General features: G+C 43.5%; 2 protein-coding genes and 1 long non-coding RNA gene across 9 annotated transcripts in view; 2 read left to right on the top strand and 1 right to left on the bottom strand.

Moving 5' to 3' along the window:
• Positions 1 to 6,501, top strand: part of LOC310703438 — a 57,170-nt gene extending 50,669 nt beyond the window's left edge. For both annotated transcript variants that reach the window (XR_014524113.1, XR_014524114.1), the window contains exon 4: positions 6,335 to 6,501. This is a non-coding gene — a long non-coding RNA (uncharacterized lncRNA). The remainder of the gene's footprint in view (positions 1 to 6,334) is intronic.
• Positions 4,008 to 9,385, bottom strand: THAP5 (THAP domain containing 5). 2 transcript variants are annotated; one of them, XM_083495689.1, is made up of 3 exons: positions 9,207 to 9,385; positions 6,324 to 6,516; positions 4,008 to 4,919 (listed from the first exon to the last, which is right to left on the bottom strand). In XM_083495689.1, the coding sequence occupies exons 1-3, from the start codon at positions 9,287 to 9,289 to the stop codon at positions 4,035 to 4,037; spliced, it is 1,161 nt and encodes a 386-aa protein (XP_083351815.1). In that variant the 5' UTR covers positions 9,290 to 9,385; the 3' UTR covers positions 4,008 to 4,034. The 2 variants fall into 2 exon arrangements, with proteins under 2 accessions (XP_083351815.1, XP_083351816.1); XM_083495690.1 differs by having other exon boundaries at positions 6,324 to 6,513.
• On the top strand, positions 7,424 to 18,927 carry DNAJB9 (DnaJ heat shock protein family (Hsp40) member B9). Of its 5 annotated transcripts, none has more exons than XM_083495735.1 (3): positions 7,424 to 7,446; positions 16,300 to 16,526; positions 17,797 to 18,927. In XM_083495735.1, exons 2-3 carry the CDS (start codon positions 16,310 to 16,312, stop codon positions 18,231 to 18,233), a joined length of 654 nt encoding a protein of 217 aa, XP_083351861.1. In that variant the 5' UTR covers positions 7,424 to 7,446; positions 16,300 to 16,309; the 3' UTR covers positions 18,234 to 18,927. The 5 variants fall into 5 exon arrangements, with proteins under 5 accessions (XP_083351861.1, XP_083351860.1, XP_083351859.1 ...); XM_083495734.1 differs by having other exon boundaries at positions 7,428 to 7,450; XM_083495733.1 differs by lacking the exon at positions 7,424 to 7,446 and adding an exon at positions 7,476 to 7,498.
• The last annotated feature ends 3,305 nt before the right edge of the window (positions 18,928 to 22,232 follow it).

Here is a 22,232-nt window from a genome sequence, read left to right as displayed (position 1 = left end):
CAAATCAAAGTTAAAACTGGACTCACATAATTTTCTTAGAAGGAACACCATACTTTCATAGGCATATGCTTAATGAAGTACATACACTGCATTTTAGCTTGAGAGAGCAGTTGGCTCAACTAGGCTTTTGCAGCAGAAACATTAGGTTATCAGCACCTTCCAAAATAAGACTGTAGACTCACAATCTCAAAAGTTGGGGCAAAGCAAGAGGTGGGGTAAACATTTGCACACTTCATTCTCATCTTGTCTTATTTAGGACTGCTAAGATCCAGCATGGCTTCCTTAGATTTAAATTTTGAAGCAAGCTTGCAGTTTAAACTATGCACACTTAAGAAAAGCAGTCTGCCAGAGACAGAAGGAACAGACAACACACATAACAGACAACATGTAAACATACATATTCTCATATATGTATTAACAGACAACACACATAACAGACAACATGTAACATATAAACAGATATATTCTCATCCTTTAGTTGGTTATTGCAAGGAGTTGGGCCACTACCTTTGGCTTCATTAAGTGAAATTAGTAGGAAGGTCCCACATGGTTTTATGAGCCTCCTTGCCTCTTCAAACACACCACCAGTTAATCAAACTGGTAGGGCTCACAACGCTTGGTTGACTGGGTACCCCTTTATAGATGCATGTGTTGCTGTTGTTGCTTTTTTTTGCTTTTTCCTTTTTTGGGGGGGGTGTCTGGGATAGAGAAGGGGGAAAGAGAGGGGCTGATTAGGATTGGTATGTCTAGGGGTTTGGTATGCTTAGTACAGGGACGTATAGTAAAGAGGAGAAGGGGCTTCTAGTTGCCTGGCAACTTCCTTAGTGGGTTTTAGAAAGCTCTAGCTATCCGGTTCCTTGCGTTCCCTTTCCTATTTCCTTATTTCCTATTTCCTTATTTCCTTATTTCCTATTTCCTTATTTCCTTATTTCCTATAACCTGGGGTCTCTTTCCCTCTGCCGGTCCTGCCCAATTCCTCATGGGCTATCCCTCCTGGCAACCTCCTACCTATCGTCACATCTCAGGAAAAGGGGCCCTACTGGACGCCCACGCCATGCGGTGCCAGCTCGGGTGATCCCTTGATAGAATTTCGAACTGAAAATCCCCCTTGCTTTTGGAAGCGGGCTCACGCACGATACACGTGTTACGTGGCACCGACCAGTGCGGCTGGGATTGGGATAGAAAGCAAGACCACTTCCTGCCCCCTAGCAAGGACGCTCGGGAAGTTCGGAAGAAGAACTCCAGCCCCTTGCTTTCAACTGAGATGCCCGTTGCGGAGAGTCGGCTGTCTTTCCAAGCCGGGTCTCTCCGTCTTACTTTCGGGCTCCCAATTGGTGCGGCTGGCTGGAGATTTTAAGGAAAAGAGATAGAGCTCAGAACCCCCATTTTGGGTTGAGCAGCGGTCCACGGTCTCTCTCACTAACCGGACCAAAAGAAAGGCAAGAAGGAGCGATAGAGAGGAGGGCAGAGAATTCAGTTGCCAGGAGATTCCACCCCCTTCCCACCAGTGCACTGGATTTCTTTTCCTATACTCACGCGTCTTCAATGTTGATCCCGGGATCGATGAATAAGCCGGCTGGATCCCTCTTTTGCTCCCCGGCTGAACTCCTAGGGTTTTCGATTACCGCCCGGAAGATGGCTGGGGGTCCAAAAGGATCTTCCCAGGCAAAATGGCCCGGAGCCGGCTGAAGATTTCGGGGCCCCCAGTCAGCAGCTCGGGAGAACCGCAAGCCCCACGTTGGGCAGCCAACTGTTACGGCTAAAATCTGGGTGCGGGGTTACTCTGCCACCCAGCTCATCGGACTAAGTCCGTGGGTCCCTGCGGAAGAAAATGAGCTCAGCCGGACACAGGAGCAAACTGCAGAAGGTCCAAGTTTACTGCGCAACAGGTTCAAGGCGAGATTGAACCCAGAGAAAGGGGTGACATGAACTTTTGAAATTTCCCTCCATATCCCAGAATACAGTGCAAAATACATCCCAGTTACATCATGAATACATTAAGAAGAGGTTGGGTTACACAGATTAACATATGGAGGAGGGAGGGGTGAATATGCAGAGAGCTGGAGATATGCGCAGATAAGCACATCCTGAGAAGGCAATGGTCCATGTTTGCATAGTCTGTCACCTGGCATCGCCTGGAGGAAGGGTTTGGCAGAGTGATTTTGACTGGATTACTTGAGAGATTATGGAGGACAGGGGAGGGGTGATGGAGTCCTAGAGAAATTGAGCAAATATATTGTAGTGGAGCAAATATATTGTAGTGAAGAAGACATGCCCCCCCCCTTCCGTAACATCTAACAATAAATGATCATTAGATGTGCCAAACATTTCAACTGTCCAAACTATAATTTTAAGCCAGCAACTGGCTCATTTTCCTTACTCCTAAGTGTCGGTCTCAGGGTATCACATTAATAATGTGCATTGCACAGAAAACAAAACTTCCCATTGCATCTTTAAATTATTTGTTTTTGCTGTGAAATTGCATAGGAATATTTTATGTGAAGCAATTCATGAACGCAATAAAATAAAAACTGGAAGCGTGCCTGGTTTTGTGTAATCCAAAGCTCACACCACTTACTGTTCCTTATTCATTTACACAAATTTTGGCACAGGCTTCACCCACCTGGCGGTAACTTGTGAAAAATGCCGATTTGTGGAATTAGAATTCATATCGTATCAATATTTAGGTGTTCAGTCAAAATCCAGTTGTATAGAATCGCCTGTAGCTAGACTGATGGGGACAGGGGCATATAAAAAGCATCTTAACTGGATATTCTCCATCAGTACAGAGCTGCATGTGGATCCTGATCAGGCCACATAATCCATCTGACTCTTTTCTGAAAGTAATGGAACCAGCTCCCTATTGTGGCTGGAAACTCCATTAGCTCTCCCTTTGAATTTGGGTACCCCTTTCCTTGCACTTCTTGCCTTGCTTATCACCTTTCCTTTCCAGCTTGCTCTTTCTTCACTTTTTATCCCTTATTCCCACTTCTCCAACTGCAGCTCATCTCACAAAGGTCTGGGAGCATTGTGTGTTAAAGCCAATTGTGCAACAAAAAACTTATGATCATGGATAATACTGATGCATCTTGAGAGGGAACATATCCCTATCAAAGAGATGGGGTAGCCTACAGCTTATTGGGGGATGGGGAGGGGCTCATAAGAGCCACTCCCTCAGTCTTCAGGCTCGGTGTTGAATAAGAAACAAACTGTAGAGTCAACTGTAATTCAGTGGCAAAGTATCTCTACAGAGTATCTCCCTTTCCAGGATCTGGTAGGAAACTAATTAATTACCACCTTGCATGGTCAATTTATCCAACAGAAAAGAAAGAGGAAGTACTTGGAACACCGTGCTAGGAAGATATTAGAAATTACAGTATTACAGTGGTTTAATCAACAATTCAGTTAAACCACTGGAGCTAATTTTTCCCCAGTACTGGGGCAAGTGGAGGTATTCCACTCATATTTCAAAGAAAAACATTATGGCCTTGAGCCTAACCCATCTTATTTCAATAAAATCCCTTTTATTTCCATAGAGCAACTCAATCTGTCCCTCTCTCCTGAACAAAGTAAGTGGAAACCAAGATCTATTGAATCTTAATGTAGGCTGCAATTCTATGTGCACCTCCCATGGAATACATTTACTACCGAGTAGACCAAAGAAGCTGCAACTTTGAAATTAAAGGGGCTCAAGGGACATTTTTGCTTTTTAGAAAGTCAAGGCTACCCCTATACACTTACTTGGGCCTAAGCATAAAAAAAACTCACTGAACATACATTCAAATAAGCCTGCACATCTCAAGCCTCACTGCTAAGCCTAACTCTTCGATTAAGCCATATCAAATAACTTACTTCAGTGCAATCATTAAATAAAATACAAGGATTCTCCTTTATGAATAACCTGGCTGTTGCACCTTTAAGAGACTTGAGCATTTGATAAATGCCATTAAATAGTACCCTTAAAAATGAATGAAGGACTCAATCATCTTCAAAGTACAAAGCAGTAATCAGTTGTAACAATCAGTGCAAAACCTTTATTGTATCATAGTAACTTCAAATGTTGTGAAACAGTTTTCTACAATCTTGAGTTTTTCTTCAGAGAGCAGATTTTCCTGCTTCAGTTTGGCGATAAGCGCTTCTAAGGATTTGAGCCTGTTTAAGGTTTTTCTCTCCTGGATTTCTAAAAGTGCTATTTTGGAGTGCAGCTTTGTAATTTTCTGCCAGAGTTGTTCCCTGTCAGAGTCTTGCCTACAATATGAATGCTCAGTCTGCAGAACATCAATTCCACTGTAACTGGCAATACATGCAGATGTTTCGGTTCCTATGTTTATTAATTCCTGTTCTGCTGGTAGAAATGAACCCTCTAACAGCAAGGGAGTTCTTGAACCCTCAGAAGGAACTATAATGGTGATAACAGAATCTTTATTACCATTCAACTGTTCTAAAGCTTGTGAAACAGTGTGGAGCAACACCGTGTTTTCATCAGTTTCTTGCAATTCCACCGAACAGCTTGCAATGGGAAAGTCCAGTTGATCAGATGGAAGGTCATTAATTGGTACAGTGATATTGTTTAATTCTGGAGACGAACCCAAGTGTTCAAGATGTGTCTGTGGAACTGTGACTGTGGCTGTTGAATTCTGCACATCAGCTGGCATTAAGACTGGGCTGGTTTGCTCCGTATTCTGTGTAACAGACTTAATTAGACAGGAAACATCATCCTCAACTTTTACTGTGTTCTTAAGCAGTCCTTTCTTTTCTGGAGACTTGCTTAAAGTTGTACAAAGTGCTTTTCTATATAGGCTTTCTTCAATGATATTTTTCTTTGGTGAAGCAAGTTTAAGAGATGCAGTTGCTACACTCATATCCCTTTGTTTGACATCTATTTTCTCTTGTTTTCTTTTCTGGGAAAATCCTTTTTCCTAAAGAAGAGAAAATAATTGATTTTATAAAAGTTGTTACAACACATTGCATGGTGGTTCCCTCTCCTATATTGTATTACAGCTTAAGCCTACGCATGTTTTCTCAGATGCAAGTCCAACTGAGGGCTTAGTCCACAGAAAGTGAGCACAGGACTACAACCTGAAATATTATTCCATAGTCCCACCATTCAAAATAAATTTGATGCTTGCACACCAGCATTGTGCAGGTCTACAATCTTGTCCTTGACATCCTTGGATAACTCTTTGGGCTTGGTCATGGTGGCTACTTTAGAATCTGCTGGATTGATTGCTTCTGTCAACAGGTGTCTTTTGTACAGGTATTGTAACGAGCTGGGATTACAAGTAAGACCCTTACAGCAGATGCTTCTAATCTCAGCTTGTTACATACAGTGAAGATACCAGGTAGCCTGACATCTGGCTGGTTGATAGGGGATCAAATACTTATTTCACTCATTATAATGCACATCAATCTCTGACTTTTGTCTTCTGGGTTTCTGGGGGTTTTCCTGTTGTTATTCTGTCTCTCACAGCTACAATAACCCTACCATTAAAATTACGGACAAACAGGGCAAATTTAGCAGGGGATCAAATACTCCCCCCCCCCCCACTGTAAACCCATAATAGAGGGACGCGGGTGGCGCTGTGGTCTAAACCACAGAGCCTAGGGCTTGCCAATAAGAAGGTTGGCGGTTCAAATCCCCGCGACGGGGTGAGCTCCTGTTGTTTGGTCCCAGCTCCTGCCCACCTAGCAGTTCAAAAGCACATCATAGTGCAAGTAGATAAATAGGTACCGCTCCGGCGGGAAGGTAAACGGCATTTCCGTGCGCTGCTCTGGTTCACCAGAAGCAGCTTAGTCATGCTGGCTAAATGACCTGGAAGCTGTCTGCGGACAGACACCAGCTCCCTCAGCCTATAGAGTGAGATGAGCGTGCAATCCCAGAGTCGTCTGCAACCGGACCTAATGGTCAGGGGTACCTTTACCTTTTAAACCCAGAATTTTGGGTATAACAGTACAAACCTTTCACAGAAGCCCATTTTGGTATATAGCAGTATAATTAGTTTTTTTTATTACGTTTAGCAAAAAAAAAAAACAAGTCCCATGATGTTCCGCAAAGCACCCTCCACTGTTGTTTTGGAGGGAAGAAGACACGGTATCTCCTTCCTCCCACCTAGTTCTTTGCAGGCGTATGTTTACTTGGGGTTTTAAACAAATATTAAACGGTAGTCCTGCCCCCTAATCAATTCAGGAGCAGGTGGCCCCTGAGTTGGCATCACCCAGCAGTCTCAGAACAGAGCCAGGGGGTGGATCAAGAGGGTGCGGGTTGTGCCCATCCTTACTCTGTATTACACAGTTTGCTTCTAATTTGAAATTCTCTGTTTTACCTGATTAACAGATGATGAAAAAATAGTCGGCACTGCTGTCGTTTTCAAATAGCGAATGCCCCATCGTACATCAAGAGAATCTGGCGTAAAATGGTCACTGCAGAGAACTTGGTGCTTGCTGGGAGTCCAAGTGTCGCGTTTCATATTCCGTAACCATTTCTCTAATCTTTCTTTATCATGAAGAGGAAATCTGCTTTAAAAGATTTTTACAAGAACAGTATGTTACGCTTCAAGTAAAATTCTTACCTGCAACCTTTTAGACTTTATGTGCAAAAGTATCCATTTAAGTTTCTTACAAAACATAATTGTTACTGGAGATACTTCGCAAGAACGAGAGCTCTGGATAAATTACAGTGGTGCCCCGCAAGACGAACGCCTCGCGAGACGAAAAACTCTCAAGACGAAAGGTTTTTTCGTTTTCGAGTTGCTTCGCAAGACGAATTTCCCTATGGGCTTGCTTCGCAAAACGAACCTTGCCCCCGCACCCCGGACCTCTTTTGAAGCAAGGGGTGGCGGGGAGAAGATCGCTTCTCCCCGTTGCCAGCCCCGCAATCTCCGGGGACAGAGGGGAAGGCGCGCGCGCGCCTTCCCCTCTGTCCCCGGACCCCTTTTGAACCAAGGGGCGGCAACGGGGAGAAGCGATCTTCTCCCCTCCGCCCCTTGCTTCAAAAGAGGGGACAGAGGGGAAGGCGCGCGCGCGCCTTCCCCTCTGTCCCCGGACCCCTTTTGAACCAAGGGGCGGCAACGGGGAGAAACGATTCTCCCCACTGCCCCTTCCCTTGCTTTAAAACAGGTCCCCTCTGTCCCCGGACGGTCTCCATAGGAACGCATTGATTGATTTTCAATGCATTCCTATGGGAAACCGTGCTTCCCAAGACGAAAAACTCGCAAGAAGAAAAAACTTGCAGAACGAATTAATTTCGTCTTGCAAGGCACCACTGTATGTGATTTTAATAATACATCAGCCAGTGGCATTACATCACAATTCAAAATGCTAGCACCAACACATAAATCCTAAAATGGCTTAGGATTTGGGTATCTCAGGGACTGCTTTTCCCAATGAAACTGCTGCTTCATTAAGATCTGCCTTGGAGCTCCCTCCATGGGTCCCTTCAGACAAGAGGCAGGTGATGATTGGAGACAGCTGAAAATCTTTAACTTCCCACGCTTTTAAGGTCAATATCATAGACTCAAATTTTATTTATTTGTGCTGCTGCTATTTTGATAAACTTCACAACAGATATAGCTTGTCTGTGTAGGGAACTTCTCTGGAAACTTTGCTCTGAAGAGCAGGATGTCAAACAAATGCTAGGCATTCATATGGACACTGTGTGCATTCACAATAGTATCACACAGTATGCTGCTTGTAAAAAGCATTGATTATATTTTGAAATGGGCTTACGTGGCCTTTTCACACAGCAACAGGTATAGTCCTCCAGGCCTAGATCTTGGCTAGCAGGTCCTGCCTCTGTTTCCTCAATTAGGTCCAGACTATACTATGTTGTTTCTCTGCTAGTTTGTACCTTGTTAACCAAACTGTATGTAGCCCCCTTAGAGACACCATTCTTACTGGACCCAGCCACTCTTAAAATTGACTATCAGGCAAGCTGCAGAGAAGAGGATGAAATACATTACTTTTTGAAAACCTACCCTTTTTGAATGGATGTGTGTAAAGTGCCGAGTATTTATTTATTTTGGCCAATTTATTATAGCACTTAGAAACAATTGTAATTTAAGTAAATTGATACAATGCAGCATTGCACAGTAATGGGGGTGTGAAAGGTCATGTATTTAAGTGCCGAGTAGCCAAGGAAAGACAGATTCACACTTGCATGTTACCGGTCTACCAGATATGCACGCTTACATGAATCTGCCAAATGACTGCTACCCTTTCAACACAAACGTTTCAGTGGACTCCCACTTTCTCCATTCCTTTACTTCCCAGTTCATATTTACATATTGTCAGTGCTTTTTTCCCTAAACAAATGGGTACTCTCACTTTGACTCAAAAAAAACCCATCATTTTATAGTCCAAATCAGGAAAAATAAATACAGTAAAAGGACAAAGATCCCCTAAATGTTCAGGGGTATGTGTACCCCTGTGTCCTCCCAGAAAAAAGCGCTGCATATTGTTAAGATTGCAATAAACCTCAGACCAGTTTACAAAAAAACCCAACAACACCCCACACAATCCATTACAATTATCCATAAAAGACTATTAAAGGCAGATTAAAACACATTAACATCTACATGTCTCTGGACAAATTCCAGAGGGGGCTTCCTGTTGGGCTGCAATGGGTTGTAACGGATATGAATTGCTCTGAAGTCAGTTTTTAGTGACAGCTGATCCGTGGCCATTTGATGTACATTTGGGGACTATTAATTTGTTCATTATCCTGGAAGAACTGTACTGTCTGCTGCTGTGCTCGGAGCACCTTATTACGACTTTTGGAGCACCCATCATCTCACGTTTGTAGGATATTGACTTGGAAAGGCATTCTGCCTCCATTTCAGTGATCTTTGACAGTGACTTACCATTCCTGTTCACGGAACATTTATTTGATTATTATTAGTTTGTGACTCCATGCGCATATTATATGTCTTCTGTTTTTTATGAATTCTGAAACAGTATAGTGTTATAAAAATACTGTTGGTATATTATTAGCCAACGTGTTGCTTGATGTTGTTCAGAGCGTTCTGTTCTGCAACACAGGGGATTTTCTTTGGTGTCGTTTCAGCACCAGCTGAAAAGGAAAAATCGCCTCGTATTTTGCCACAACCCACTCTCCTTCCCCTCCGCTTCATGACACCACCCACTTCCCAGCTCAGCTGGCGGGTCGGAGATCGGGCAGCCCGTCCCTTCAGCCTCCCCTTGGTACTCACGGGTAGAAGCTGAGCTTCCGCTGGTCCCGGGCGCTCTGCCCCGCTCGGTTCCGGCAACAGGTAGCAGCGCAGTACCGAGGCATTGCTCCCCAACCCCCACCCCGAGCCTCCCGGGTGCCAGCTTCGCAACAAAAAAACCAACAACGAGCAGCAGCCTCCCAACCCTCCTCTTGCTTCCGCTTCCGGAAGCTGCTTCCGGCTTCCGGCCCCTCGGCCCCGGAAGCCGGGCGCCGGCCAATCGCTGAGTCACCCCGAAGCGGAGCCACAACAGCCTCCTTCCACGTGCGCCGAAAGCGGGCGCGCCGCGTCACCCGCCCGCGGGCGGCCAATCAGGGAGCGCTTCGTGGTGGTAGGAGCGGCCCCGCCCCTCCGTCCTGGCGACGCTCCTCTGGGCCGAGGCTATAAAAAGGGGAGGGCGAGAGGCGGGAAGGAGCGGTCCGGAGAAGGGGCAGCGGAGCGTCGAGGGGAGAGCGCCTGGGAGTGTGTATGTGGAGAGCCGGTGAGTGGGGCGGCGGCGACGCAGTGGGGAAGCGTTAGCTGTTGCTTCCGTGAAGGGTGGGGTGAGAACTCGCTCGTGGCTCCCTTATAATCTCCCTTGCCCCCCTTTTAACCTCCCTCTTCGCCCCACTTTTGCTTCCCTTTTAAACCCCGCTTTAACACTCCTTCCCCCCCTTTTAACTTTGCCCCCCTTCTAACCTCCTTCCCTTCCCCCTTCTAACCTCCTTTCGACTCCCTTTTAACCTTCTTTGCCCCCCTTTTAATCTCCCTTTGCCCCACTTTTGCTTCCCTTTAAACCCCACTTTAGCACTCCTTCCTCCCCTTTCAACCCCCTGCCCCATTTTAACCTCCTAACCCCCCTTTGCCCCCCTTTTGCTTCCCTTTAAACCCCATTTTAACACGTTTCTCCCCTTTTAACCCCTGCCCCATTTTAACCCCCTCCCCCCATTTAATCTCCCTTTGCCCCACTTTTAAACCACACTTTAACACACCTTCTTCCCTTTTAACATCCCTTTTAAACCCCACTTTAACTCTCCTTCCTCCCCTTTTCACCCCTGTCCCATTTTAACCTCCTTTCCTCCCCCCCCCTAACATCACTTTGCCCCATTTCATCTCCCCTCTGCTCCCTCAGAGGTGGGAAAAAACCTAAATGGTTATGAGTTGGCGGGATGGGGGTTCCTTCCCTCCACCCACCAAGTCTCCGTAGCTGTGAGATCGGTTGTTAAAGGTTTGGGAGGTTTTTTATGCATCAGGAATGAGGCCTGTGTAGTGTTTTCTATTTCTCTCCCCAAGTATGTCTTAACCTCGCCCGTCATCTCAAGTTCTTTTTAGGATGGCTGACAGGATCAAAGTTTTTCCTCTCTCTCTCTCTCTCTCTCTCTCTCTCTCTCTCTCCCTCTCCTCCCTCCCTTTCCTCACAACAGTCCTGTGAGATATATGAGGGGCAGAGAGAGAGAGAGAGAGGTCCAAGGTCAGGGTCATAGCTGAGTTGAGCTTTGAGCTTGAATTTTCATTTTTGTATGGTTTGCATTTGTAAACCACCTGTTCCCATTTTATTCTCACAACAACTCTGTGAGGTAGGTTTGGCTGAGAAGTGGTGACTGGCGGCACAAGGCCACCCAGTAAGCTACATGGCTAAGTGAGGGATTTGAACCCTGGTCTCCTAGGGGGTCTTCTAGCTGTGTGGACCTCTATGGAATTTCCTCCTCTTCTTTAATTCTAATGTCGGCTGTAGTTAACATGGGGGGGGGAAGGAGAGTGTTTCACTCATAAGGCATGCTCATCTATTGTGACATTGTGTAGGGTTTCCATATTTCAATAAGTGAAAATTTGGACACATTTTTGGGTTGTTTTTTTTAGTTTTGCCCGTAGTTGCTGAAAAATGACGTTTTTGAGCTATTTAAGAAAATTTACCGAAATCTTGACTTCTGGCATGGATTGTCCGGATTTCTCCAGGCATTTCAGCGATTTCCGCCTGGACACTGTTTACAACTGCTGTATTCCAGCTGTGTCCGGGAAATTCCAGGCGTATGGCAACCCTTATGTTGTACAAACCAAATCCAAATTAAGCTGCAGTGGGCGAGGTGGTGATATGAACTAAGTGGGGGATGAGCTTGCTTATGCTGAGGGAGGAAAACTGTCATTAAAAAACACACCAGCTAGAAATAAGAAACCAGGAGAAAAGCTGGAGCTAGATCCTTTTGGAATGAGGTGAGCTGTGTTCCAGCTACACTGCATGCTAATAAGATAGATGTGAGTTTAAGTGCTTACAATGGGTGGTGTTCCAGACTGCTATTTCTCTCCCTATAATTATATCTGAATACAGGTTGCATTAGCTCAGCTGTGAGTACAAGGCATTCAGCATATGAATGCATCACCTAAAATAATTATTTAAACTGGCAATTTAAGTTACAAAGGAGAGGCTTGTCCTGAGCTAGAGTTAAATTAAACTGGTTATCTTCACCCTTTTCAGTCCCAGGACACACTTTTAAGCCAAACATACATTTGGAGGCCCATACTTGCATGGTGGTAGTGCTCCTATTGTGACCCACCTTGGATCAGGCTGCAAACCCACTTGACACACTCATTGAAGACCAGTGGACTAAACCACGGTTCCCAGTCCTTGCATGTAGTATAGCTTGGAGAGGACGAGTGCGAAGTTCTAGCCTTGTAGCTTATGCCCAAGTCCTAGTACAGTGGTTAAGTACTTAATTCGTTCCGGAGGTCCGTACTTAACCTGGAGACCACTTTAGCTAATGGGGTCTCCTGCTGCCGCGCCGCCAGAGCCAGATTTCTGTTCTCATCCTGAAGCAAAGTTCTTAACCTGAAGCACTATTTCTGGGTTAGCGGAGTCTGTAACCTGAAACGTATGTAACCTGAGGTACCACTGTACAGGTGTGGGGAATCTTTTGCTGAACTACAACTCCCATCAGTCCTTGCAAGAATGGTTGTTGGCTAGGGACTATAGGAGTTGTAGTTCAGCAACATTTGGAAGGCCAAATGTTCCCCACACTTGCTCTCATTCGAACAAACCACAATTAAACCTTGGTTTGATCTCCTTAACTAGAGTTAGACTGGTTTGTATGACACAGTAAGCCAAAATATGCCGTACCATGAACATGTGGTCTCCAGGAGAGGTTTGGTTTGTTCCTCCCTAGTTGTTATTTTTAATCCTGCGCTGTAGTTAGTTAACACCTTTACTTGCTAACTATCAGCTGTAGCCAAGGTGCATCCATGCAGTCCTGGTAAGCCATACAGTGGTGCCTCGCAAGACGAAAAGAATCCGTTCTGTGATTCTCTTCGTCTAGCGGTTTTTTTCGTCTTGCGAAGCAAGCCCATTGAAGGATTAGCGGATTAGCGCTTTTAGAGGCTTTTAGCGGCTTATCTGCTGATCGGATCAGCTGATAAGCGGCTTAGCGCTATTAGCGGCTTATCTGCTGATCGGATCAGCTGATAAGCGGCTTAGCGCTATTGGCGGCTTTTAGCGACTTATCTGCTGATTGGATCAGCTGATAAGCGGCTTAGAAAAAGGGGGGAGGCAGAAAAAAACCAGCAGGAACTCGCAAGACATTGTCTTGCGAAGCAAGCCCATAGGAGATTCGTTTTGCGAAGCACCTCCAAAACGAAAAACTCTTTCGTCTAGCGAGTTTTCCGTCTTGCGAGGCATTCGTCTTGCGGGGCACCACTGTAGTTTGGTTTCCCATGTTGTTACAAACCAGGCCAATACATCTTAGTAAAAAGTGAAAGCAGAAGCTCCTCCTCCCCATCCCACCTCACACAAAAGGAATTTTTCACTGCTTGTTGATAATTAAAATTGTGGTGTCTATTGTCCTAATTGTTCCAATACATTTTCCCCCTGACTTCCAGTTCTCAGACAAGATAGTTAGCAGTTCTTTCTAGCTTACCCTGAAGGTTATTGAGCCTTTACCTGAACCTGGCCACACCATAATCTGAATTATTCTTACAATATTATGCCCAAACCCTTCACTTCTTATTCCCATCAGTGTTTCATTCTCATCACTACTTACGATACGATAATCGTTACGATAATCTCTATTGTCATTGTCCCATACAGAACAATGAAATTGAAAAAATCTACATCAGACATTCAGAAACCCACAAGCCTGCTATCCCAGCCTGGTTAACCCCCTAAAACTCTTGATACCCAATCAATCAATCAACCAAACAAACAAACAAACTCCCACAGAGACTACCTTACACTGTGTTTAAAACCAAAATCGCATGCAAACTGGGATGTTGTGTAATTACTATTTTTATTTTATTAATTATAAAATTTGTATACCACCATATACCCACAGGTCCCAGGGTGGTTCACAGAATAAAACCATGATATAAAAACACAGAATACATAATCAAAATAGAAAGAACAATTGTTGCTTTCATTTTTATGTTGAACAGCACAATTTAGTTTTGAAAGCAAAGTACAGTGGTACCTCGGGTTACATATGCTTCAGGTTACATATGCTTCAGGTTACAGACTCCGCTAACCCAGAAATAGTACCTCAGGTTAAGAACTTTGCTTCAGAATGAGAACAGAAATCGTGCAGTGGTGGCGCGGCAGTGGCAGGAGGCCCCATTAGCTAAAGTGGTGCTTCAGATTAAGAACACTTTCAGGTTAAGTACAGACCTCGGGAACGAATTAAGTACTTAACCCAAGGTACCGCTGTACAAACTTTAATAGAACAGGCTGTTTTATCCTTATAGCTATATTATTTCATTTCTCTGTGCGTATATGTTTAGAGCTTGTCCCTAAACAACCCTAGAGAGCCTTGGTAGAAGGAAGGAGGGGCCAGATGAAAATGAAGGAAGGAGGGTTTGGGAGAATGTAACATATGTAAGAGTGTAGATAAAGAACAACTTGTTTGTGTCCAAGTCTTGCCTGCTGTGGTCTCATTACCAGGAATAAGATGCAAAACAGGCATGTATAGACACGTATAATAATTTGCATATGTATCAAAAACGGTATTAGTGTACACATTGACATTGTGATTGCCCATGTTAGGAAGTGATAAATGTCAGTATGTGTGTTGACAACTGCAGGGAACAGAATTGGGAATTGGTAGTTATGAAGTGCATTTCTGCATTATCAATTTTATTTATTTATTATTATAGCCTGCAATATCCCATGGGCTCAGAGTAGCTCATAGCCATTTCATCAGCATCTTTCTTTGTCCCCAAAGGGCTTGCAGTAAGCATTAGGTTTTGATGGCTGAGGAAACAAAGGCAGTCACATTAAGAATAATACATTACTTCCACATGCTGTCACTGTTGCTCCCCTTGCCCTAAAATAAAAAAGCTTGCACTTATTTCCATTCACTGCCACCTCTCCATTCTCATGCCAAAAATACACAGCTAAATGTGCGGGGGGGGGGGGGGGAGAGACCTGTTGAACTGCCCCCACTCCTGCAGTTCTTTTTAAGGGATGTATTTAGTCTTTAGCAATCCTGTTCTGAAAAGGGAAGGGCCGAAGTACAGGTGACTTGCAACTTACACACATTTAACTTGTGCACGTTAAGGGCCTCCAGGAAAAAAAGACTTTGGGAATCCCCCCCCCCCCAAACGTATGTTGAGAGTCGCCTGCAAACAGCAGGTGGAAGGAATGCTACAATTTATTTTGATTGCTTTTATTTTGCACAGGTCAGGCAGTGTTTTTGCAACAAAGAAGCCTGATTATAAAGTCAACTTCTGCAAAATAGCCCAAACTTTATCCACTGCTTCTGACATTACTGAAAAAATAACAAGGTAACACCAGGTTACCTTAGCGTACAGATACACAGACATGCACATTTGCCCTTTCTTGGGTGGTTTTTGTCATTACAAATGTTGAGCTAGTAGGCATCTTTAGAAACGTGCGCATGCATATTGTGTATTTCTGCACATATGCACACACAGAGTGTGTAAACCTTATAAGGTCACCTACTGTTTCCTTGATACTGCTCCTGATGTTTCTGAAAATTTAATATTTGTAGGGAGACATTTTAAGCAGGCCTGAAAAGATAAGCCTCCCAACATGGACTAATTCAGCATTGCCCTGCTGTGATGCTTGTTGATGATTGTAGATCTTTAACGGCAGAAATTTGAGAATAGATCCTAAACCCTTGTTTGGTGGAAACCATAAATACATATAGAAATGTGGCTCTGATCCAACCAAAATGAAGTACTTACCTCTCTTTGATTCCAATAGCAGCAATCTAAGGGAAGCATTCAGAGGCACGCTCTTCTGATTATTCCATTGGTGCAAGTGTTTTGGCTTGCCTCATGAAATGATTCCCTCTCCTCCCACGACAGGATATTCCAGGGGTTCTGGTGACACATCCCAAGCCAATTTGGGGGGCAAAGGAGGGGGGGTACCTCCATTGTGGAAGTTGTTGCACAGGGTTTCCGCTGGTGGGACGCATTCATTTAATCCTACCCTAAGCATTTGGCATAATATTTTAAGAATGCGTGTACAGTGGAACCCCGGGTTGCGAATGTGATCTGTGCAGGAGGCATGCTCGCAACCCGCAGCACCGCGTCTGCGCACTCGCGTGTTGCGATTAGGTGATTCTGTGCATGCGCAAAGCGTCGAAACCCGGAAGTAACCTGTTCCGTTACTTCTGGGTTCGGCGCGGTGCGCAACCCAGAAACGCATAACCTGAAGTGTCTGTAACCCGAGGTACCACTGTATATTAAAAACTGTAAAAAAAATAAATAGACCGCACAGTTTAAACCTTTTGTGTGATATTTGGTGTTTGAAGTAGATTCATTGAAAGCAATGGACTCCAAGTAATTTGTTTTCTCTGGGTCTATTTTGAATATAACTTAGGTTTACATCACACCTTGCTCGGAAAATGCCTTAAAAAATAATGATCCATCTTTTAGTAGCTAGGAGTAAGTATAAATTATTCTGAAGGAAAACTGCTAATATCCATGGTGAAAGGAAATATATTAGCTGCAGCTGTGAACTGTTAATGCCTGAGAAGTTGGTGCAAAAGTAAAAATATAGCTTCAAAATTACTTTCCTTTAAAAAAGGTAAATAATTCACTAGTGAGATGCTTTGTTGCCGAAGGCTGATCATGTTGTTTTCCCCCACAGGAATATTGCAATGGCTACTACACAGGCTGTCTTTATATTTGCACTCTGCATTTTAATGATAACAGAATTAATCCTGGCTGCTGAGAGTTATTACGACATCCTAGGTGTTCCCAAGACTGCATCCGATCGCCAAATCAAGAAGGCATTTCACAAACTAGCAATGAAATACCACCCAGACAAGAATAAGAGTCCTGGAGCGGAAGCAAAATTCAGGGAAATTGCAGAAGGCAAGTAGAATCCTATTCTGTTTTACTAAACACTCATTGACCTGGTATTTCTTGATCTCCACTTGGCATGGAGATGAGTAAAGCTAGATATATTTCGTTGAATCCAACTAAATCATTGCACACAGGGAACAATAGAACTTTCTATCCCTCCCATCCACTGCCTCCAAATTTGCTCTGGAAGACTGAGGGAATCCTCGTAGCAGCTTCCTGGGGAGAAGAGATAGAGAAATGCTGTTGCGCTCACAGAAGTCACTCTGCATGTGCACTGATTTAGTAGGATGCAAACATTTAATCCTGCTTTGGGTAAAAAAAGAGAAAACTTGCATTTTTCAAAAAGTAATGAAACTTATCTGCTTGTGTAGGAGTCCTGTGTATTCCTTGGAGCACAAAAGGAACTAGTACTTAGTACTAGAAGAATCTTAATTATATATTCCATGGATTAAAGAGTCATCTGGCCATAATAACCCTTTTAGCTATCTTTGGAAACTGTTGCACACAGGCACAACTTTATTTATTGTAAATATTGATACTCTGACTTCTAGGAGAGTGTAGTTTCCAGCAACTACACCTCCTAAATTGTAACTAAAAATAGTTACAGTTGAAACTCAAATTGAACTAATAGGCGGTTTTTGGTTTCACTTAATTTCTATCTTTGGCCGGCGTGAGACAAATCAATCCAGGGAGACTTTAGCATAAAAGATCCAGAGAGGCTCAAAAACATATTTTTAAAAAAAGTTTTATGTGATCCTTGATAAAGCAGAATTTGCAAGTGGATTAAAAAAACAGTAAGTTGTTGCAGAGCACTTACAGAGGCTCTTTTACGAGCCCTGTATCTTTACAGGCCATTCTGTGCATGCCCCCTCAGAAGTAAGTCCCACTGAGCTCAGGGGTGCTTACTCTCACATAAGTATGTGTAAAACAGTTCGCCCAAGTCATGTCCTTGGCTGCGGTGTTGACATTTTGTCAGAATTCTAAATTCAAAAGAATGAGGAACTGATATGGAAAGGTTCGGTGGTAGAACACATACTTTGTTTGCAAGCAGTCTTGGGTTCCATCTCTGCATAAGTCTGGGCCCTAGGAGTGCCACTGCTTGTTAGTGTACTGAGCTCAAAAACTTCCTCAGTTCTTTTACACGAGAATCTTGAACTTGAAATGGCCAGGAGCTGAATGAATATATGTCATGCATGCAGAGCATATTCACTTCTACTGAGCTAAAACTGTTCTCTCTCTGAGCATGTGCTAAACTTTCTCTTGCATTGCTCTTTAACAGCATATGAAACTTTGTCGGATGAAAACAAACGTAGGGAATACGACCAATTTGGCCATGCTGAAGGACGAAGAAGCAATGGAAATACTTTCCAGCAGCCTTTTAACTTCAATTTTGATGACTTGTTTAAAGACTTTGACTTCTTTGGCCAAAACCACAACACACAGTCGAAGAAACATTTCGAAAGTCATTTTCGGAGCCATCAGCATGCTCACAGCAGGCAAAGACGTTCTTTCCCAGAATTTTCCTTCGGAGGGGGACTGTTTGATGACATGTTTGAAGATATGGAAAAAATGTTTTCATTTAATGGGTTTGAGAACACACACCGACACACAATGCAGACTGAAAATAAATTCCATGGATCTAGTAAGCATTGCAGAACTGTCACACAACGTCGAGGAAATATGGTTACTACATTCACAGACTGTTCTGGACAATAATACCTGGGCGTTTCTTCTCTGCCCCGCCCTTAACAATTTTCTTTCTTTCTATCCTTTGCTGCTGAAATACAGAAGTTCTTCTGTGAACTGTGTGAGATTTATTGTTTAATCAGAGTACTTTAACTGCTGAAATAAGCTGTAGCTAAACTGATAACTATTACCCAGAACTGCAACAAAGCAAGATGAGACGATGTTGACCTTATTTAATTGGTTACATAGAATGTGCATGTGGGGGGAAATCTCCATATGACAGTGTTAGGGTCTATTTTTAATAACATAGAAGCAGGTTAACAGATTACCTCACTAGTGCCGAGTTAGTGGTACAATAAACATTATTATTGTCAGATTTCTATTTCTATAAAGTGTTATCCTGTTGAGTGATTGTTTGATCTTATGTTTTTAATTAGTTTGCCTACTCCAAACCTGAGTTATTAGTAGTCACTTTAAAATACCATGAAACATTAAATTTGACTTTTTTAGGTGACGTGTGACAAGTGTTGAGCAAAATTGACCTTGCAGCTCTTATTGTTAGGCCCTGAGCACAGAAAGTTGGGAAGCATTAGCAGCGACAATCATGGCCAATATCTGAGGTTGGCTTTGTCACTGTTAGCCAGTTGTGAGTTTCATTGAATTGCCTCAGTACTAGTGTAACAAACTACTGTTTTACCTGTACCGCATAAAACAGAACACTTGACTTGTCTCTTTTTTTAACCTAGTGCGTATGTTAATATGAAAGGCGGGGGGGGGGGAGGGAATCTTTTTCTTGTTGTCATGACTTAAAGGCTGATGTATAGCTACCCCTTCCTTATAGATGCCTTTAATCCGTGTTTCTATGTATGTAAATTATTTCCCCCTTTTGCCTTCAGCCAACAAAGTTGAGTTAGTTCCATATTTACGTATTGCTTCACGCATCCAAGGGCACTCCAAAGCAATTTACCATAATAAAATACAGTAGCCATAAGAAATACAGTGGCACCTCGGGTTACATACGCTTCAGGTTACAGACTCCACTAACCCAGAAATATTACCTCGGGTTAAGTACTTTGCTTCAGGATGAGAACAGAAATCGTGCTTCGGCGGCGCGGCAGCAGCAGGAGGCCCCGTTAGCTAAAGTGGTGTTTCAGGTTACGAACGGACCTCCAGAACAAATTAAGTACTTAACCCAAGGTACCACTGTATACCAAAACAGCACAAATGTAAAATGTTAAGTGTTCATCGAAAGGAAGTCACATAAACATCGCTGGGAGAATAAAACCATCTTTGCCCTTGGTGTCAGAAACTTGACAAGTTGCACCAGACCAGTTTGAGAGCATTCTATAAATGGGCCCATCAACAGAAATGGGCCACTCTCTTGTTAACACCCTCAGAACATTAATTGGAAGGGAACACACAGAAGGACCTCAGGTGTTGATGTGCGGTAATCTGTTGAGCTGAGGAAAGTGGGTTCATGATGCATTGTAGGTTGAAACTAGCACTTTGAATTGGGCTCAGAAATACATTGGCAGAACTAGAATTTTATATTCAGATCTCCACCTCCTGTTCAGTAGTCTGTCTACTGTGTTTTGTAATGGCAGCAGGAAGTTTTGATACACCCACCATTGGCACTCCTCCATACCACGCCCACATGGTGAGCCGGCTAAATAATTGTGTTACTACATTGAGTTGGGATAGGTACCATTGCATATACAATTCAATGGGGAGAACTTCTGTATCTCCTCACTTCAGTGCAAAATGCAATATTTTTCAACAGCCAATGGCATGCATTCAGTCTCTGAATTATGTGCAGAGATACCAATAGATGTGCAGAAGTGTGATGGAAGTGCAAGCAACCTTTAAATATTGACCTGTGAGCTATGTAGGTACTGGAGTTGTGGATGTCTTTAGTGAAGACCATCCTGTGTAAAAAGTGAAAAGCTGCTACATTTTTAAAAGTTTCAGCTCATGCAGTAAGCAGTGGTCTTCAGCTGGTGGGTCATGATCTCATCCAAGGTGGGTCACAACAGGAGGAGCACCGCCGCCGCCCTGCAAATATATGGCAAAAGATTCAGAAAGGGTTCCCATGTTAGGGTTAATAGTGGGTCTTGGATCTGAAAAGGTTGAAAATACTAGCATTGGAGAACTTAGCTAGGAAAATAGGTTCACTGCAACAATGGCAATGGGTATAAATATTCCAGAAGTTCTGTAAAAGTACACACCCTTATGTCTGGTATCAACTTGATTCTTGCACTCAGAGTTGAAGACAAAGCATGCGGTATTTATAGTTAACACATTTTGTCAGCAATTGCATTTAATGTTGCTTTCATTTGTTTATGTTCTGCACTCATATTTTTAAACTCAAACATGGACGTGAGCCCATTTGCAACAAGGACCTGCAGCAACAACCAGAAGCGAATGAGGTGAGGCAAAGCTGTCCACCAGGGTCACTCCTATTTCCCTGGACAAGGCAGCGGTGAGTTTGGTATTGTGTGAATGCCCCAGTAGAGGCTTTCTAGCAGACCTGCTTGTGCATCTGCACAGGCAAGCTGCAGTGACCCGTGGCAAGAAGGTAGCTCTGCCTCACCACACTGGCCACTACTTGCAGTAGCGGAATGGGTCACAGTGCCTTGCAACTACTTAACAGGTGAACATGTTTTTAACAATGCAGAGCTCTACTGTGAGCCTCTTGCCAGAGTGGATATTCCTTATGCAGGCAACCACTTGTTAAAGGACCAGTTCCTGCAAGACTACCTCCCTAGTGGTCTTGGGTGGGCATTTATGAAACATGTATTCAACAGAGGAAAAGCGCTTAAGTAGCTTAAACAGCTGCCGAGTTCTGGGTGTCTAGAATAAGTTGTAGCCACCTTGTCTTAAATAAGGTAAAGGGACCCCTGAAACACAGCAAGCCTCTGCAAGTCCCTTACATGGATCATGCCACTTGGTAATCTGTTCGTGCTGTTGGGATACTGCCAGGGAGATAAAGTCCATCATGGCCCCAAGCTGTCTGCCGGACGATCCATCGATCTCCCGTACGCACGCAGTATCAGCAATTAGCGACATGAGTTTCTAGAAAATAGCTTGCCACATTCCAGAGCTCATGCACACTCTTATCAGCAGATAATTCACAGCAGAAGTTGCACGCAGGAGAGCATTATTTACAAGTTTTATTCAGCGTTGATCAGAACAAAGAAAAACATGACTGCCTGCATCAGTGTCTCCAGACACAGAGAGAAAACGAAAGCAATAGGAAACATAGACATCCTGTGAACAAGAAATGCGCAGACTCTCTGACTCACAAAGCCTGCTCCCTTTTAAGGTGGAACGGAAATATCCTAACACCTGCTCCAAATACCACACAGGTTTACAGGCAAAGACATAAAAGGCCAAGAGTAACATACTTAAAATTACAATCTTGAGAGTTGAGAAAATGTTTGGATTTCCCAGCCCAACCCTTCAGAGATTCTTATCAGAATCGAGGAAAAATAGTTGCATTAAACATAGGGTCTGGACAACTCCCCTGTGGTCAGCTTTTCATTCTGTGATTGTATAAATCTTTCAGTATAGGGGTTTTCTTTTGTTTTCTCATAGAATGCCATAGCATTAAGAATAATGAATACCCACCCTTCCCTTTTCTTTCCCTGTTCTCTGCAGCAGCAAATGAGGTTGTAGAATAAAGTGGATCGCATCCATGAAGCTATGTGCATCTTTGCACTAGTTTTGTATGTTTTTTTAAAGGCCACTCCCACTTTTGCTCCTTTTCTATTTGGAAAACAACAACATCCAAGCAACAACAGAATATGAATATTAATTTTCTAGCTTCTTGCCCCTTAGACTTTCAATTATTGTTCTGTTACAATTGCTTAATTGGTAGTCCATAGGGAGAGGGAAAAAACCACCCTAAGATTCCATAACTAATTATAGAATTGAGGGCATTCTCCGTGTGATTTTAAATTAAAAGTGCTGAGTTTCTGAGGTCTAGGCAAAGACAAAGCGAGCTATTTAATTGCATGTAATAATTTTCAT

This window comes from Podarcis liolepis (genome assembly GCF_965112155.1).
Source record: "Podarcis liolepis genome assembly, chromosome: 3".
Lineage (NCBI taxonomy): Eukaryota > Metazoa > Chordata > Lepidosauria > Squamata > Lacertidae > Podarcis > Podarcis liolepis.
The sequence above is the reverse complement of the archived record's forward strand: the minus strand, read 5'-3'. Positions and strand labels throughout refer to the sequence as shown.

Excerpts from the sequence above, each read along its gene's own strand:
- THAP5 (XM_083495689.1), bottom strand. The coding sequence starts at position 9,289 with ATGCCTCGGTACTGCGCTGCTACCTGTTGCCGGAACCGAGCGGGGCAG. Across the intron at positions 6,517-9,206 it reads CGGAAGCTCAGCTTCTACCC|CAGATTTCCTCTTCATGATA; the intron begins GTGAGTACCAAG and ends AATCTTTTAAAG. Across the intron at positions 4,920-6,323 it reads TTTCATCATCTGTTAATCAG|GAAAAAGGATTTTCCCAGAA; the intron begins GTAAAACAGAGA and ends TCTCTTCTTTAG.
- DNAJB9 (XM_083495735.1), top strand. The coding sequence starts at position 16,310 with ATGGCTACTACACAGGCTGTCTTTATATTTGCACTCTGCATTTTAATG. Across the intron at positions 16,527-17,796 it reads ATTCAGGGAAATTGCAGAAG|CATATGAAACTTTGTCGGAT; the intron begins GCAAGTAGAATC and ends GCTCTTTAACAG.